The sequence below is a fragment of the Delphinus delphis genome, chromosome 15, assembly GCF_949987515.2.
Source record: "Delphinus delphis chromosome 15, mDelDel1.2, whole genome shotgun sequence".
NCBI lineage: Eukaryota > Metazoa > Chordata > Mammalia > Artiodactyla > Delphinidae > Delphinus > Delphinus delphis.
This window is the reverse complement of record NC_082697.1, coordinates 45,460,824-45,478,130: the sequence shown is the minus strand read 5'-3', so window position 1 is coordinate 45,478,130 and position 17,307 is coordinate 45,460,824. Positions and strand designations below refer to the sequence as shown.

Sequence of the window (17,307 nt, the reverse complement as noted above, 5' to 3'; positions counted from 1 at the left end):
GAAGTATATACATTTTAACAGCATTAAGTCTTCAAACCCATGAACACAAGTTGTCTTTCCATTTATTTGTGTTTAATTTCTTTCAACAGTGTTTTGTAGTTTTCAATGTGCAACTTGCCTCCTTGGTTAAGTTTATTTTTAAGTATTTTGTTCTTGTTTTTTTTTTTTAACAACGTAACAGTTTTTAAAAAAATATTTATTTATTTATTTGACTGCGTTGGGTCTTAGTTGTGACATGCGGGATCTTTAGTTGCGACATGCAGGATCTAGTTCTCTGACCAGGGATCGAACCCGGGGCCCCCTGCATTGGGAGCACGGAGTCTTAACTGCTGGACCACAAGGGAAGTCCCTATTTTGTTCTTTTATGCTATTATAAATGGGATTATTTTCTTAATTTCCCCTTTAGATTGTTCATTGTATAGAAATGCAACTGATTTTTTGTGTGTTGACTTTGTATCCTGCAACTCTACTGAATCATCATACTATAAATGTGTTTTAAAGCCATGGGCCCTGAGAGGACCGTTAGGAAGTAAGCATACATAGGAAAGCAGCCCAAGGCCTGACTCCACAGTCAAGGTCAGGAAGATCAGAAGGAACCAGAAAAGGAGTCTGGGAGGAGTCTGCGGTGAAGAGTGAGGAGAACTGAGGGCCAGGCTTGTGCTATAGATGCCAAGTAGAGTGTTTTAAGTGGGGTTTAGAGAGATTAAATAACCTTCCTAGGGCACACAGCTGGCTGGAGGTGCAGGTGACGTCCAGCCTGGAGGGCACATGCCAGAATTCATGCTCCTAATTTCTGCGCTCTGCCATGCAAATCACAACCATGACGGTGGTGGTGTTCCCTTCAGTAGCACCAACTCTGTGCCAGATACTGTTGTGAGAGCTTTATTTGTAATAACCCATTTATTCCTATCACCATCGTCATTTTATAGAGGCGGAAACTGAGAAACAGAGAGGTTGTTCAGAGTCACAAAGTGGCTCAGTGTGCTTTGAACTCAGCCGTCTGGGTCCAGAGTCTGCATTCTTAACTGTCTGCCAGTTATTCTCTCCACTGCCTACGTAACTGGAGTGTCATCAAGGGTAATATTTCATAAGGTTGAATAAGGAAGCTCAAGAAACAAGTAGATTCTTTAATTAGAAAAAGAAAAGAAAACCAAGCAGCGGCAGTTTGACCTTTGGCTCTGTGCGTATTGATTTTTGTGCCTTCCAGCCTCAAATAAGCTGATGAAGTGCTATGTACCTTTCTTCCAGCTTGAACAAAGTACTTGCCGAGTTGCTTTGTTCTTTCTCCCCCTGGAGCATGCCTGAAAGCTAAATCTAATACTGCCTTTTAAGTTAAGTCAAATGAAAGCCTTGGTTTCTCAAGGTCCTAAAAATGCGATCACATAGATTGAATCTCATCCAGTGATTTTAATTTAGCCCCTCTCAGAAATTAAATATAGGAAGGAAATTCTTGCATCTGAGAAAGACTTGCTGGTGGAAATCATGTTGCCTGGAGTAATAGGTTACAACCAAATTCTTTGGAATTTACCCAGCGTTCACTTTTAGAGGAGCTGGAAGCACACTGATAAATGCAGTGTTCCTTCTGATGTGATGGCACCTTCAGATAGCTGTTCTCAGTTGTTTTTTTCTTCACTGTCGCTTGTTTTTCCTGGACATGACCTCTGCCCCTCAGTACAGGTGCTCCCCTGAGCTTTTTCTTGCCACTCCACATATTCTGCCTTTTGTTCTCAAAGTAAGGCTGTGCAATACACTTCTGGAAAAAATAACCCCGTGCCGGGGTGGGGGTGGGGTGCACAGTGCATCCCCTTCACGTTCAACCTGGCACTTCATTCTCCAGTCTTGCCTGTGCCTCTCCTGTTAGCTCATCTGTTTTGATCTGAAAAATCTGAGACTTTTCTTATGTTTGTTTTGGTTTAAATTTTTAAAGTCCATAACCAGGTTTTCAAGAGGGCAGTAATCCTGAGACGTGATTGTCAGCAGAGTAGGCAGTAATTACAGCCATTATCACCTGGTGTGTATACAGATGTTAAAAGAACTCTCCATTGGCCAGCCTCAGCCTGGTGTCCCACCTTTGCCAGCCATCTCATCACAGGCTGCTGGCCTCAGTCAGAAGAGGTGACCTGGAGCGAAGGCAGTGTGGGGAATGCTGAGAAGCACTTGCAAAGGTTACAAAAGAGCTGCTATCACCAGCAAGACAGGTCTGCTGATGAAAATTTCCTCCATTTTTGTTTGCTTACTTATTCCAGTTCTTAAATGCTTATATGTATATTCAGGTTTTCATGTATTTTGAGTCAGTTTTGAAAATCTATAGTGTACTAGAAAGAGATCCATTTTCTAAGTTTTCAAATTTGTGGGCATATTTTATATTTTAGAATTTCTACTGTGTCAATAATTATGTCCCCTTTTTTCTTTGCTCTTTTTTGGAATGACTTATATATATATAAAATATATGAGTTTCAGGAAGAAACCTAAAGAGGATTTACATTTGCTCCCGGCAGCGTCTCGGGCAGAAGCAGTCCTGGGTTACTTTCATCCAGGTCTGAGGATTGAGATGGGTTGAAGCCAGGTTTTGGTCCCTCTGAGGGCCAGACTGTATCTGTTTCACCCTTATCTGTAGGAAGTAGCCCTATGAGTTTCCAGTTCCAAGTGTGGATGATTTATTAGGGTTCCCCTTCCTTGGTGGACCTGGACTTGAGTTTTTATTCTCTTGCTTTCTGGGGTCATCCAAAGCTCCACTCAGCTTCTCACACTTATTAGCTACCTTTTCAGAAATTGGCACATGCCCTTCAAAGAAAAGGTGCCCCCAAATGTTAGGCTCATCTCTCTGAATTTCCTTTTTCTCTAGATTTTGATCCTGTAGTTTTTTCTACTTTATCTCTCTAATGTTATCAAAGACATATTTATATATATATATTTGGTCTTAATGCAAGGATTAGCTTGCATTACCAACAAGAAGCTGAACTCCTTATCTTAGGTACTTTTTAAGATAAGTGTTATTACTGAAAGATAGCATGCATGCAGAAAAGTGAACAAATCTTGAATATGCTGCTCGACTATGACAGGTGAATACGTGGTCACCCCGCCCAGGCAAGAAACAGCATGAGCACCCAAGCCTCCCCCTCCCTTCCCCACCATGTCCCCTGCTCCCGTCTCCCTCACAGTTACTTCTGCTCGGCCGCTGCTTCCTTTCTGAAGACCTAGGAAACCAGATCTCATTTGGCCGCTTTCACTTTTAATTATGAAACGCATAGTTTTGGCCGCGTCATTTCTAATTTGGTTTGCCCTTTACCTTTTAAATCTGTTCCTGGAACGGCTTTCTCCCCTTACATGTCATCTTTCTTCCCTTGTGACGAGCCCTCTCGAGTCTGTTAACAATTTGTCCCTTCAGATTGTACACAATACTTTCTTGTTTTCCTGTGTGTGATTTCTAGAAAGCCTTCCAAACTGATGACCATGTGCTGACACGTAGAATATGCTATTTCAGGATGTGGTTGTGTTTTATACACATTTATGAACAATTATCCAGAATATGAACCTGTTGCCTTATTTTATTTCTCGTATCAGGCTAGCCCTGCCCCTGATTTCCTTTCTTGATCTAGAAACGATCACAAGAAACAAATCAGGAATTGTTTGGTTTGGAATGTTCTCTTGATCTCTCCTTGCTCTAGACATATTGTGAAATTGCAGGAACAATGGCAGAGCCATGACCTATTGTGACTGATCTTGGATCTCCTTTTGGCCGGTGTCACCATTGACTAATCGAACTTGACTTCTCAGTTCTCATTTATCACCTTCATCAGATTCACTTTTTCAGCACAAGCACCGGGTACAGTGGCTGGCATATGTTGGCATCTGATAATTAATTAGTTCATGGTGATCTGATGTGATGGTTCCGGAAGTCAGGATTCAGGGATGTCCATGAGGTGAGACAGGAATGGCCAACCTTTTTTTTAAGTTAGAAATGAACTTGGCTTCTGTCTCTCCCACTTCTGACTCTTTTGGCAGTTTGGTAGATTTAATTTCTAGCATCGAAAAATCAGAATCCTGACAAAATGGGTGTTTTATTTTAGTTGGTCCTTTTCATTGAGAAATGGTGGGTATCATGCCGTGTAAGCATAGCTTGTGCTTCACATCAGCATGTAAGGTCCCCAGTGAGGCCCCAGAACTCAGAGTTCACCCAGGAAATAATCATCCAAATGGGTGTGATAAGTTTTCCTTAAAAATGGGATACCTTCCAGAAACAAGGTAATCAGAGCTGAAAATGTATCATAAAGGAAAACCCTAGTCTGAGCAGCTGTGGGGGACTCTCTGAAGCCAGGATGTGTGAGCAGCGGGAACGAGGTCTGCCTGCAGCAGGAAGGGAATGCCAGAGGCAGAACTGGGTAGTTGTGTGTTCATCGCCGCTCTGGGGAGAGAAGCGCTGAGTCCAGGGCTGGACAGCTCTGAAGATGTCTGGGGTGGGACAGTGGTGTTTTCCACACTCCACCTTGACCTACCTGAAATCTTTAATATCTCTTTAGGGATAGGCTTGGGTTGTTCTATAACCTTAATATGGTAATATTTGTAACAGTGCTAAGAACCTCTGTCATCTTTGAGTGGGGAGGGGGGCAGCTGCCTGTTTCATGGCCCCAGAGCTCCCTCTCCTGTTGCTCTCCCAGCATGCCGACAAGGTGGCCTCTTACTCCCCTCCTCACTCCAAGTGGAAAGATGCTTTTTGCTGCCCTGATAGTCCCCGTTCAGCTCCATTCAGAGCTCACTTCCAGAGTTTGTCCTCAGGGCAGACAGGTCCGCACCCACTGCAGTCCCCTCTGCTCACCCTGAAGTGGACCTGGGGACCCCCTTCCAGGTGGGCTGCCCAACTTGGAGGTTCGCGTGCTTGGGCCCAGCAGTGGGGCCTCTACCTCCACGGCTCTGACCGCACCATGTGGCCATGCCCTGCACAGTCCCTGGGGCCAGGGCAGCACCCACTGGCTCTACCCAGGCCCACACTTCACTGTGAGCCCTGTCCAAGTTGGGTGGACGACGATGGGGAGGGGTCCTCAGAGCAAAACTGGGATCTGTTTTCGGTCATCGGGTGGCAAACATCAACACTTCCCTCCTCTCTGTTTTGTTGCCGTTTTATTCCTCCTCTTTGGTTCCTCATGGCTCAGCTTCCCTGTTCTTAATCACCTTAACTGATATTTCCCACCTTTGAAGAACAGTCTTTGAGCCATTGATGATAGGCTTCTGGAAAAACCAAATTCATTTTAAGGTGGGATTAGAGAAGGCACATTGGAGCTTGAGACCTGAGTGGGAGGCTTCCCTTCAGGGGAGCTTTGCGGGGAGGGGGTGCAGGTAGGCCAAGCAGATAAGACAACCGAAAACCCAAAGGGAAGCAAAAAGTGAGCCCTTGATATGTTTTCTTGTACTTTTACAGTTGATCTCACCATTTTCAGTCTCTGCAGGGCCACTTACCTTAACCTCCAGGAGAGCCGTGAGGAGGAGTCCTGAACCCCCATCTTCTACGGCTTCCAACTAATTCTAATTCTTTTCTCACTGCTCTCCCTCGTCAGGGTAATTTGTTTTAATTTGCTTGTCATTTTGATGGACTGAATGTGTGTCTAAATCTGCTGCTTAAAGCAATGCTAGACTAGTTTTCTCCACGGCAGTGATGCTCAGACATATTCCACTGGCATTACCCTGCAGTGAGTAAAGTGGTCTTTCCCAAGTTTGTAGAAAATGAATCTTTGTAATTTTGAGAACTTTCTCAAAATCATTTCCCTAAAACTTTGGTACCTGCTATAGCTTGCCTACTGGGAGATAACAAAATGAGCGAGAGTGCCAAATGAATAAGGACGAAAAATATGGAAGCAGCTGATTTTGTTAGCTTTGACAGATTGGCTTTTTATCATGGATATATGTTTGATTTTTATATTGTATATATATATTCATCGTCCGCTTGTAAAAGTTTTTCAGATTTGTGTGATGAAACAAAGTACATTAGTATACTCTGGTGTTTTGCAGAAAGTTCTGTTAACTCCAGGTGTTCTGCCACCTTAAACACTGAAAAGCACTACTTTCCAGCACCATCGAATCCCTAAACGAATTTTTTATGGTATTGAATCATGGCACTGATGGTCCTTACTGATCAGCTGAAATACAGATTACAAGGACATATGCTGTCCATGGTTGTTCGGAGCATTATTACATCTGTAATCACGAGCACACTTGGAATTGCTTTCCACTGTTTTGAAAAGTGCACTTACCTGGAATTAGGGATGTGCTTGTCTGACATCCCCTGAACCCCGACACTGACTAGAGAAGCCTTTTCACCTGGTTCCCAGCGTCTACCCAGGAGGGCCAGTTAACTCGGATTGTTTCCCTGCTTGCATCCTGCCTGCCTCTCCTCCACAGTTAATCCATTTGTTCATTCACAATGATGATTTGGTATTGTCCACTTTCTTGTTTCTTCTTTTTGTCTTTGGCATCGCTTAAGCAGCTTCTTGGGTGAGTGAGCATTGAATAATAAAGTGATTCAGCTTCTTCATGGTAATACAGTATTGCCTCTCTGAAGGGCCCGGCAGCAAGTGGGCACAGTCTTTTCCTGTAGTCCTGTGTTTGATTTCTACTGACTCCTACAGCAGAGGGCAAGCGTTAATAGCCAAGTGTTCAGTCTCTTTCCTGCAGGTCCCTCCCTGGGTGCTGCTGCTGCCATTTCAGTGGCATCATTGAAGTGGACGCAGAACACTGAGTCAGTGACTGCCCTGGACCCCACTCCCATTCATCAGACTTAATTGGCCTTGAAGGAGTCTCATATGTCCCTTCTAGGTGAGAAGCGACGTAAACACTAACTTATTTCAGGGTCTGAATGGTTCCTGAGCCTCAGCGACCCATCCACCACCCATCATGCCTTCTGGTCTCCCTCCAGCGGTGAAGCCACGCTGGCCCAGCCTGAGCCTCCTGGTCTCTTCTCCTACAGATGCACCCCTGCACACACACACACACACACACACACACACACACACAGACACACACACACACACACACACACACACGCGCGCGCGCGCGCACGCGCACGTACACATTTGGAGACAGACATGTACCAGCACGGCGAAAGTCTGATGTTTGGTTTTAGGGTCCTCCATCAGTCATTAAGCCCCAGCAAAGATGGTTCTACCCTGACGGTAAAAGATACCCCTTTACCAAAAGCACCTTCTCGCGTTTAATTATAGAACCAATGATGACGTCTAATAAAAAAAAATTTTTTTTACTATGTTCATAGTATTTTTTAAACTTTTCCAAAATACATGGCCTGATTGTATTAAATTTTTGAAAGGCATCAGGTTGTCTGATAATGAGTCATTTACCCTGCATGTTCATTTTGGCAGCAGAGATTTAAAGCCCGGTCACTTTAGGTAACTGGCTCCATAAATCTGTTGTATGCACCTCAGATTGGAGAGCGCAGCCAGCACCCTAATGACGACACCCCTCTGGTGACATGTCAGGGACTTAACAGAAACCCAAGGAGCAAATGTTTCCAGCCTTCATCCTCCCAGCAGGGTGGATTTTTATCAACCTGGATGTTACGTTTGGGGCACACAGAGATTCTTGGCTACTAAGAACTCGTTCTGGGTTCAGGTGGGTTCTTTCTTTTGAAGGCTGGAGGGGAGCACCAGTCAGAAAGGGGGCCTTCCAGCGCCTCATTAAGGAACTTAAAATCAGGTGGTCAGGGAGAGGGAGTAGTTCTGAGAATTGAAGTGGGGCAGAATAAGGAGATCTGTTTGGAGGCCAGCGAGGGGGAAAAGGCAGGGGTTTTGCTTGTGCAGCCTCTGCTGCTTTAAATAAAGAGCATGCTCGCAGGCCCGGGTGCCCCACACTGGCAAGCCCTCGATCCCAGCTGTCATCGCCCTCACACGGCCTCCAGGTGAAGAGAAGGAGCCCTTGTTTCCCGGGTGAAGAGAGGAGTCTTGTTCGTGACCCCTGGCCCGCGGCCGCCGCAGACCCCCGCCCCCGCCGCTGGCCTTTGTGCTGCCGCCCCCTCCTCCCCTCCCTCCGGCTTTGTGCTCCCTTCGAGTGCCCCCACCCCCCGGAAGGGACCACCCAGGGGGTTGCACAATGGGGGCCGAGGTAGCCACCAAAACATAGGTTTCCTAAGACAGCCCATGAAAAGAAAAATACTGTTTAACTATGTACATGTTTGTCCTTTCTACGACCGTTTTGTGTGGCCAACAAAACCCCACGTCCAGACCCTGCCTCGGCCGCACCTACAGCTGTTCTGGCCACCGGGCGTCAGGCTTGGGATCCTTGCTCCCAGTTCCTGTTCCCAGGGTGCTAATTCTTCATGCCGGTTACGTTGACGCGTTTGGATTGATGGTCAGGAAGTTTGATAGCAAAGCAAACAAATTACGCTGGCCTGATGAAACTGTTTATCAGTCGTCCTCAGAGTTGGTGGCTTGGCGTGGCTGCTGGGTGAAATGTGTCTGTAAGACTACCCAACAAAAGCTGGCAGCCCAGAATTCAGTTCTCAATAGCCATTTACACCTCGGTAAAAGGATTAGCGCTGGCCGATTGCTACCCTGTTTAAATCTTAATTTGCATCTTTATGGAGGTAGGGCTTTCTTCGGGCCTCTCTGCTTCTGGGTTGTGTTTGTGTACCTGTGGGTGGGGTGTCACTAGAGGTTTTCTCTTATTGGCAAAGGTGCTAAATTGCTTCAGGAGGACCAGTAAACTACACAAATTGAATTAGCGGCTCGGGTTTTGACTGACAACAGTCGGCTTTGGTTCATTAGTTATATTTTGCAGCAGTTGTGGGCTTTGAGCATTAGGTACGTGAATGCATTCTGTTACTTCTGTTTAAGAACCTCATGGATCTTAGGAGAATTTTTAAATGTTCGTTGTAATCAACAAGTTTCCGTGGGAATTAAATGCAGAAAACAAGGCCTGGGATCTGATAAAATGATAGTTTTTAAATCATCTTTTCTATCCAGACCATGTGTTCTTAGTGAAAAGATCAAAGCCACTTATGTTTCAAAAGGAAGGTAGGACTGAAGCCGTGAGTTTCCAGGCGGGGTTTCTGCGACCTCCGGAATCGGGTGCAGACAGTCCATCTGGGTTGTCCCCTTCCCACCCTCACGTGTGGGTTATTCCTCAGTGACAGGCTCACCATCCACAGCCACCTCTGCGAGTGATGCCTGTTTGTTGTTGCTTGTTCTGAAATACAGTTTCCTCCCTAAAACTTCGTTCTGGACGTAACCAACTCCTTTCTGATTCTTCAGTTTCGTTAAAAAGACAGTAAACGTAATTCATAAAACTTTTAACAAGTAACACTATAATATGTAAATTAGGTAAGCAAACTTGTCACTACCTGGAGTCGGGGAACACACCATGCTGACTACTGTCTCCTGGAGAAAAGGAAGCCCAGAAGTCAAGCTCGCATCACTGCAGCTGAAGCGCATCTGTGCCGAGTCCCCCAAAAACAGCACCCACGGGCATGTGTGAAAGTCATATGCTACAGTTAAGGAAAAGTTTATTTTCTGTTTGCTAAGAAGTCATTTTCAGCTTGTGATACTGAAAGAAAAAGCATAACACCTTTTCTCCCTTACTTTACACAAAAAATTCTACCTTAATTTGAGTGCTCACATTAGCCTGACATGGTATTGCTTTCTTGTAAATTATGTCCTAAATTCTGTGTGACTGAAAAATGAAGCTTTCTTAGAAAGTAATTACTTTAAATTTAGCCAAAACCTTAGAAAGTAATTACTTTATGGACTTCCCTGGTTGCGCAGTGGTTAAGAATCCGCCTGCCAATGCGGGGAACACAGGTTCGAGCCCTGGTCCAGGAAGATCCCACATACCGCAGAGCAACTAAGCCCGTGTGCCACAACTACTGAGCCTGCGCTCTAGAGCCCGTGAGCCACAACTACTGAGCCCGTGTGCCACAACTACTGAAGCCTGTGCACCCTAGAGCCCATGCTCCACAACAAGAGAAGCCACCGCAGTGAGAAACCCACACACCACAACAAAGAGTAGCCCCCACTCCCCGCAACTAGAGAAAGCCTGCGTGCAGCAATGAAGACCCAACGCAGCCAAAAGTAAATAAATATTTTTTTTAAAAAAAGTAATTACTTTAAATTTAGCCAAAAACTAATTTTATTTATTGTATACTTAACTATTATTGGATAAAATAAAATATTTTAAAGTGCTGTTTGTGTTTCTAGCAATTGCTTGTCATCCAGCAGGTTTGTCCACTTGCCGGACTTCACAGAAAACGACCGGATGGTAGGGCCCAGTGCCTTGGTGCCAGGCCACATATTCCCCCGGGGAGACTGGACATGGGCTGTCAGGCCATTGCCCTCCCAGCTGAAGTATTTTGGTAGGAATGCAAATAGAAGACATGAAACAAATTGGGGTCTTGAATTCTGAAATAGTATTTTCATAACACGTAGTCTTTAATCTTTAGCTCAGTACACTGTGTGAATTATTTAAGAGTTATTTTCAGCAAAGGATTGATGGATATTTTGCAAACTAAAGTCTATCCCATGGGGAGATAACTGCTAGAAATCTCAACACAGACCAACTCATCAAGGTTCGGAGTTAATCTGGCATCGGCCGTAGCTCCATGGGGACAGTGCTTGCGGCTGTCTAATTGATCACTGTCTTGTTGATCACTCCTTGCGGAGCCCTGGAAGCCCCAGACTGGTGTGACACCAACATGTAAAAACAGGCTGTGACAACAGGCGTGTCATGAATTCCCTAATCTGTTTTTAAATCTTGGCCTGTCATTCAACACACAGTGTCTTTAAGTGTGTCTTCAGCATCCTGTGAAATCACAAGTCCAGTTGCTGTTCTCAACAGGCTTCTGGTCATGTTGAGAAGACTTGGCAGACAGGGCATAACTGGAGAGCAGTACAGAGTAGGATGCTGTCTGCGTTGTGCTAGAGGAATTCAGGGATGAGAAAGATCCCTGCGAAGAAGGCAGTCGGAGAAGCTCCCAGACAGATGTGGGGAGAGCTGGTCTAAGCAGACCTGATGTTTGGACCAATCAGACTAGGAAAGAACGAAGGCGTTTGGCGTGTGATGGAGCACTGGCCCCACCGTGGTGGTATCGGGTTGCGGGGGTGGGCGCGGATGCTGGCATCAGGGAGCATTGTCTGTAGGGGGTTTATAACAATAATCAAACCGCTGATCAGCTTTCTCTTCTCATCTTTCCTGAGAATGGCAGAGATAAAATGCTCATCCCTGGAGGGAGGCTGCCCCCACCCCTCCTTAGCACAGCAGCATTAACCAGTGTCTGCCGAGTTCCCTGCTGTACTTGGGTTTGGGAGGAGGTGCGGAAGCCACAGCCCTTGCTAGGGGTTTACCACCTGGTCGGGAAGTGTGTCTAGAAGCATCGTAAGCTGTAGACCCCAAGCCTGCAGAGGGCCCCTGTTTGTCAAGCACAGTATTTAACTTTCTTTTGAATAGTTGCCCCATTTTAAAATTTGGGAGATGGCATATAAAAATAAAACTAGTAATTGTGAATTTCCAGCTTCTCGAAAACTGGAAAGATGGAGCCTCACTGAGACACACATTCCTCAGTGGAAGCCTAGGGTGACTGGCCGTTTGAGGTTGGCATGTGCCCCAGCTTTTAGCATCTTCAGCCCACCAGCCATGGGTGCTTGGGTCCTCCCGCACTGTGCTCACACCTGCATGCTCCTCCCCGGCCACCCAGAGCACAGGGTCAGTCCCCTGGCCAGTCTGTCCCTCACCAACCCCATAGAGGCACAGCTGCCAGGAAACCAGCCATGGCTCCAGAATCCACAAGGTTTATCTCTGTTGCCTCACCAGAGTTTTATACCGAATTTTATTTCCCTTTACTATTCCGTCACCACCAACTGCAGCCGCCACCTGGCCAGACTCATCTCCTTGCTGGTCCCCACACCTCTCTCATCCTGGCATTTCCCGTCGCCTTTGCCTTGTGGCTCCTTGGCTTCAGCTGTCATCTCTCCTCCATCTGCATCCTGCCCAGCAGAAGGTCCTCCTCCCACTTCCTGATTGTCTTCCCCTTGTGCGCTCCTTTACTGCTCTGAAATTGGCTTATCTTCCTCTTCGTAAGGGCAGGTCTTGATCTCCGGTGGCCTCAGCCTGCAGCGGCTTGAACAGGGTTTTGGTTCCCAGCCAGAGATTGAGGTCGGGTCACAGCAGTGAGAGTGCTGAATCCTAGCTACTAGACCAGTGGTCAGTGACAAGGCCCTGGCCCTTCAGCTTTGCAGAAAAGAATGCCCACAAAGACAGAAGGTAGTGAAACAAGTAAAGTGTTTATTAGGAGGAAAAAGGGTACAGTACGTGTGGACTTTCAGAGAGAGAGTTGTGCCCTTGTGGTAGTTTGAATCACTTATATGGGCATTTCTTCCGGGTTTCTTTTGGCCAGTCATTTTGATTTGCCTGATTCTGAGTCCATATTTGGTATATCTCAGGGTCCCGCCATGTGCATGCGCATCTCTCAGCCAAGATGGATGCCAGCGAAGAGACCTACGGGTAGGTTGGCATCACTCCCCTTTTGACCTCCAGGGAGCTTTCTAGTTGGGCAGATCTCTTTGACTTCGAGAATGAGAAGTAAGTGGTCTTTTATCTGGGCAGGGCCCAGCCTCTTCTCTCGATTGTCCTGCTATTTTCATCTTGGAGTATCATCCACAGGGAACAAACTCCAGCTGTTTACCCTGTGGGGGGGCCCATCTATCTCCTGCCTCAGTCTCATTCTGTGAATTGGTTGGCGACAAGATAAAGCCTTCCAGGGAGAATCAGGACCCAGATTTTGCCTTAGGAAAAGCGGGTATCCATAGGTGCTGTAAGTCCCACTGGCCAGGAGTCCAGGAGGTGTGGGGCAGCAGAGCTCAGGATTGAAGGACCCAACAGGGTCTGGCCCATAGGGATGAAGACTCCAGGCTTAGCGTTTAGACAGGAGCTCGGGACTTGGCAAGGAGCTGTAGTGCCGACAGGGTGGTCCGGAGTCGAGAACAGGGCTTGAATCTGGGGGCCCATTTCTATTTCCTGCCCAGGGTGGAAACCTGCTCCAGAGTGGGGGTGGGCCCGTACCTCCAGTGTACAGGAGGAGCAGGTCTTTTTCATCCTTGCATCATCGGGCGCATGGCCATTGCATAGATCTAGTAACTTAACCAACCTTTGCACTAATTACAAATTAGTAGTACTTTGCTAATGAACATTGGTTTATAAGTTGCTTCATTTTCCTTTTGGGGTATGTATTGAATCTTCCCAACTACACATGTGATCAGTTCCTTTAAAGGAGAAATACTGTTTTGTCTTTGATATCTTCTCCCATAGCTTTTTAGAATCATGCAAACAGACATTTTTTTTTAAAGGAAGTTACTACCCAATCTCTTTGGAGGCTGTTGTGGCCCTATGACAGACCTAACCTAAAACAGTGGCCAAATTGTTAACACTCCACCAGTCCCCCCGTGGACTGCAAATAGATGATGAGGGCTAAATCCCTCTTTCCACTCCTTCCTGTTCTTACTAAGAATAAAGAAAATGTTGCAGTGGGGTCTGAATGGAGAAATAATAGTCATTTTTCTACATTCAGAAATAGAGGATGTAACCTGTACTTCAGCCAGCAGTTTTCAGTTTCTTAGCAGTGACAATTTAAGTAAATTTCATGTGAGCTGAGGAGCTCTAACTTTGTTATGATTGACAATGTAAAATTAGCCTTTTCTGCTGTTAAGATTATCTGGCATTCCTATCAGTCAGGTGGCATGTGGAATGAGATTGCACAGCTGTGGATTTGAACATCATTAAAGTCTTCAAAGGGTTAAAAGCTACTTCCTCTGATGGATTTAAAACTGCCACATACACACAAACAAGTTTTTCAAACCACCCCATTTTACATCTTTGTCGAGAGACAGTCTGGTTGCTGCGTTTTTATGTCTAGATTGTATTACAGATATATTTCAATAAACCATGAGGAACCACCATAGATTCTAGAAGCTGGCCGTCTGTGCTTAAATAAACATCTCCTGCAGTACCTGTTTTATTTTATAGGCTGTGTAATCGCAGTGACATTCTGAGAAAAGACCTTGACGCCTGTGAAGCAGCTGTCCTTCACCAGATCCCCAGACTCTCCCCTGGGGGTGGCAGCAACGAAAAGCAAGTCAGGTATGACTGTCGTCAAGTTGCTGCTGTGGTGGGTCGGCCTTTGTTCCCAGATAAGGGTCTCGAAACGCTGGTCCACATGATCAGCACTGTGCTGGGCACCTGCAGCATCAATTTAACTGTGGCTTCACCATCTCCTTCTTTGTGAATGTATCTGTTTTTCATTGTTAATTGGATATATCTACTCAACCCCTGCCCATAGCAACATTTTTAGGCTTACTTGGGGGGAGGGAAGATGGGTAGGCTTTGTCTGACATGTTAGCGTACCTTGGTGAACGCCCAGGTTATCCAGCAAAGCCACCATCTAGAGGGATGTCCTTAGCAGGTCCAAACCCCAGATAGGTTCCTAAATTTCCAAGGTCATGCTAGTGATACAGACCCCTAAGTACGTTCCTGCACCAACAGCATCGACAAGCCCTGGGAGCTTGTTAGAAATGCACGTTCTCGGGTCCCACCCCAGATCCACTGAATCAGGAGTCTGGAGGTGGGGCCCAGCCATGCAGGGTTTGAATGAGTGTTAAACTCTGCTTCCTCAAGTTCGAGAGCAGCGCTCGGAGGATGTGCCTTAAATGGCTAGAAAGCTGGGGTGAGAGAGCGGGGGTTAATCATTTGCAGGGTGGTTGGTGCATACGAACCATGATTCTTGTACGTCCTTCCTAAATCAGATAGAAATCGATCCTTCCACCCACCTTCTCGGCACTCTAGGTGTCTTCTCGTGCATGGCCTCAGAAGCTTCGTGGCATCTGGGCTTCTTAATTGAATTCGCAAAATTACAGTTGTGTAGTATGTGTAATAGTTTGTCCAGTGCTGGCCCCTGGTAGGTGCTTGATTCATGGTACGTGAATGTTACCAGTGTCCTAACCCCGATTTTTATTCGGGGGACTGACTACGTTTCCTCTTTATGAAGTAGGTCCCCACCATTTTGCAGCAGAGAACAAATGACAGCTCAGGTGTGGTCAGCCATCTGAAAGGGCCTTGACTGGCCAGGAGAGCCAGAGGGGCTTCGGGTCTGGTTGTCTAACATCCGGCCTTGTCTTCTCTCCCTTCCACATGCCACACAGGCACTTTTATGTAATGATATAAACAGGAAGGATAACATGATTTTCAGAGTAGAATTCAGCATAAATCCAGTGTGTATTGGGTCCCATCAGGGCATGAGGAGAAGTCAGGGTAATGGCCTCTAAAAGGACCTTGTTACAAGAAAACTTGGCTAATCTCAGGGCTCCATTCCACAGACCACAAGGTGAGGTTCACAAGTCCTGAATGTGTTTACATTCCCTTCTGCATCATGCTGTGATCTCCAGACTACAGAGAATGCTAGACATGACCTTCCTGGATCAGTAGCTTTTCAACTTAACAGCAGTAAAGGGCAGTGCACGAAAATCCTCTTCCATGTTTTTTATCATGTGAAGTGACAAAAGGCAGTCTTTAAAATACCCTTTACAGGGGTGTGGAAGAAGCTGGCTGGGGAGGAGTCTGTGGTCATTTGGTGATTGTGTACTGTAAGGCTCTTCAGCTGGACCCCGGCTTCTTTCTCACTGCCTTGTGTGTCTGTTGATATACTACTTGGCATAAACCACAGTTGTGGTATGTCGCATAAAAAGCATATTATGCATTTATAATTCTCTTTGCAAACTGAGTTGTTAGACTAAATGATTCATCGTGTGACTCTCTTAACCTGGGCTGCCAAACTGTAACTGTGGGTGATAAGATATGATATCTCCATCAACTACACCAATGTTTGTTTTAGTTTCTCAACATGCATAAATAGAGCATTGGTTTCCATTATGAGAAGTTGCATTTTTACATGACTGTTGATCTACAGTTATGTATAAATCAGCCTTCCAGAAGAAATGATCCTTCTTCATGACCAACACAAATTTTAAAATTAATATCTGGAGCCTTCGGAACTGTTTCTTTGCCACAATCATTTTTTAAAGCCAGATAAAGAAGTCAGGAATGGTTCCATTATAATGTCACTGTTGTGTTCTGTTACAATTAGAATTACCCCGTGTCGTGAATGAGGATGCTGTTCACAGTGCACACTGATTGTCACTGGTTCCCTCTCTAGCCTCGGAAAAAGGCCCAGGTGTCTACCTGACCTTTGAGAGACAAGCAGTCAGGTCTTAGCTGCCAGTCCTTTCTCACAGGCTTTATTTCTTTATTTTTTTAATGCTCCTTATATTTTATTTTATTATTTTTAATTGGGGTATAGTTGTTTTACAATGTTGTAGTAGTTTCTACTGCACAGCAAAGTGAAGTAACATTCCCTGTGCCATACAGCAGGCCCTCATTAGCTATCCATTCCTTACACATTAGTGTATATATGTTAATCCCAACCTCCCAGTTCATCCCACCTCCCCTTACCCCCTGGTGTCCATACGTTTGTTCCCTACATCTCTTTCTGTTTCTGCCTTGCATACTGGTTCATCTGTACCATTTTTCTAGATTCCACATATATGCGTTAATATGCAATATTTGTTTTTCTCCTTCTGACTTACCGTACTCTGTATGACAGTCTCTAGGTCCATCCACATCTCTACAAATGACCCCATTTCATTCCTTTTTATGGCTGAGTAATATTCCATTGTATATATGTACCACATCTTCTTTATCCATCAAAATGGATTAAATGTAAGATGGGGCACTGTAAAATTCTTAGAGGAAAACATAGGGAGAACACTCTTTGACGTAAATCACAGCAAGATCTTTTTTGACCCACCTTCTAGACTAATGGAAATAAAAACAAAAATAAACAAATGGGACCTAATGAAACTTCAAACCTTTTGCACAGCAAAGGAAACCATAAACAAGACGAAAGACAACCCTCAGAATGGTGGGAGGAGATATTTGCAAATGAATCAACAGACAAAGGATTAATCTCCAAAATATACAAACAGCTCATGCAGCTCAGTATCAAAAAAACAAACAACCCAGTCAGAAAATGGGCAGAAGACTTAAACAGACGTTTCTCCAAAGAAGACATACAGATGGCCAAGAGGCATATGAAAAGATGCTCAACATCTTTATTAATTATTAGAGAAATGCAAATCAAAACTACAATGAGGTATCACCTCACACTGGTCAGAATAACCATCATCAAAAAATCTACAAATAATAAATGCTGGAGAGGGTGTGGAGAAAAGGGAACCCTCTTGGTGGGAATGTAAATTGATACAGCCA

At 45.3% G+C, this 17,307-nt stretch overlaps 1 protein-coding gene across 2 annotated transcripts in view; it reads left to right on the top strand.

Moving 5' to 3' along the window:
• The window catches only part of KIZ (kizuna centrosomal protein), a 114,879-nt gene that overhangs the window by 55,825 nt on the left and 41,747 nt on the right, over positions 1-17,307 (top strand). Inside the window, exon 7 of one of the 2 annotated variants that reach the window (XM_060031293.1) lies at positions 14,014-14,127. The exons of the other annotated variant lie outside the window; for it this stretch is intronic. Coding sequence (XP_059887276.1) covers positions 14,014-14,127 — 114 coding nt within the window. The remainder of the gene's footprint in view (positions 1-14,013; positions 14,128-17,307) is intronic. 2 annotated transcript variants of the gene reach the window in all.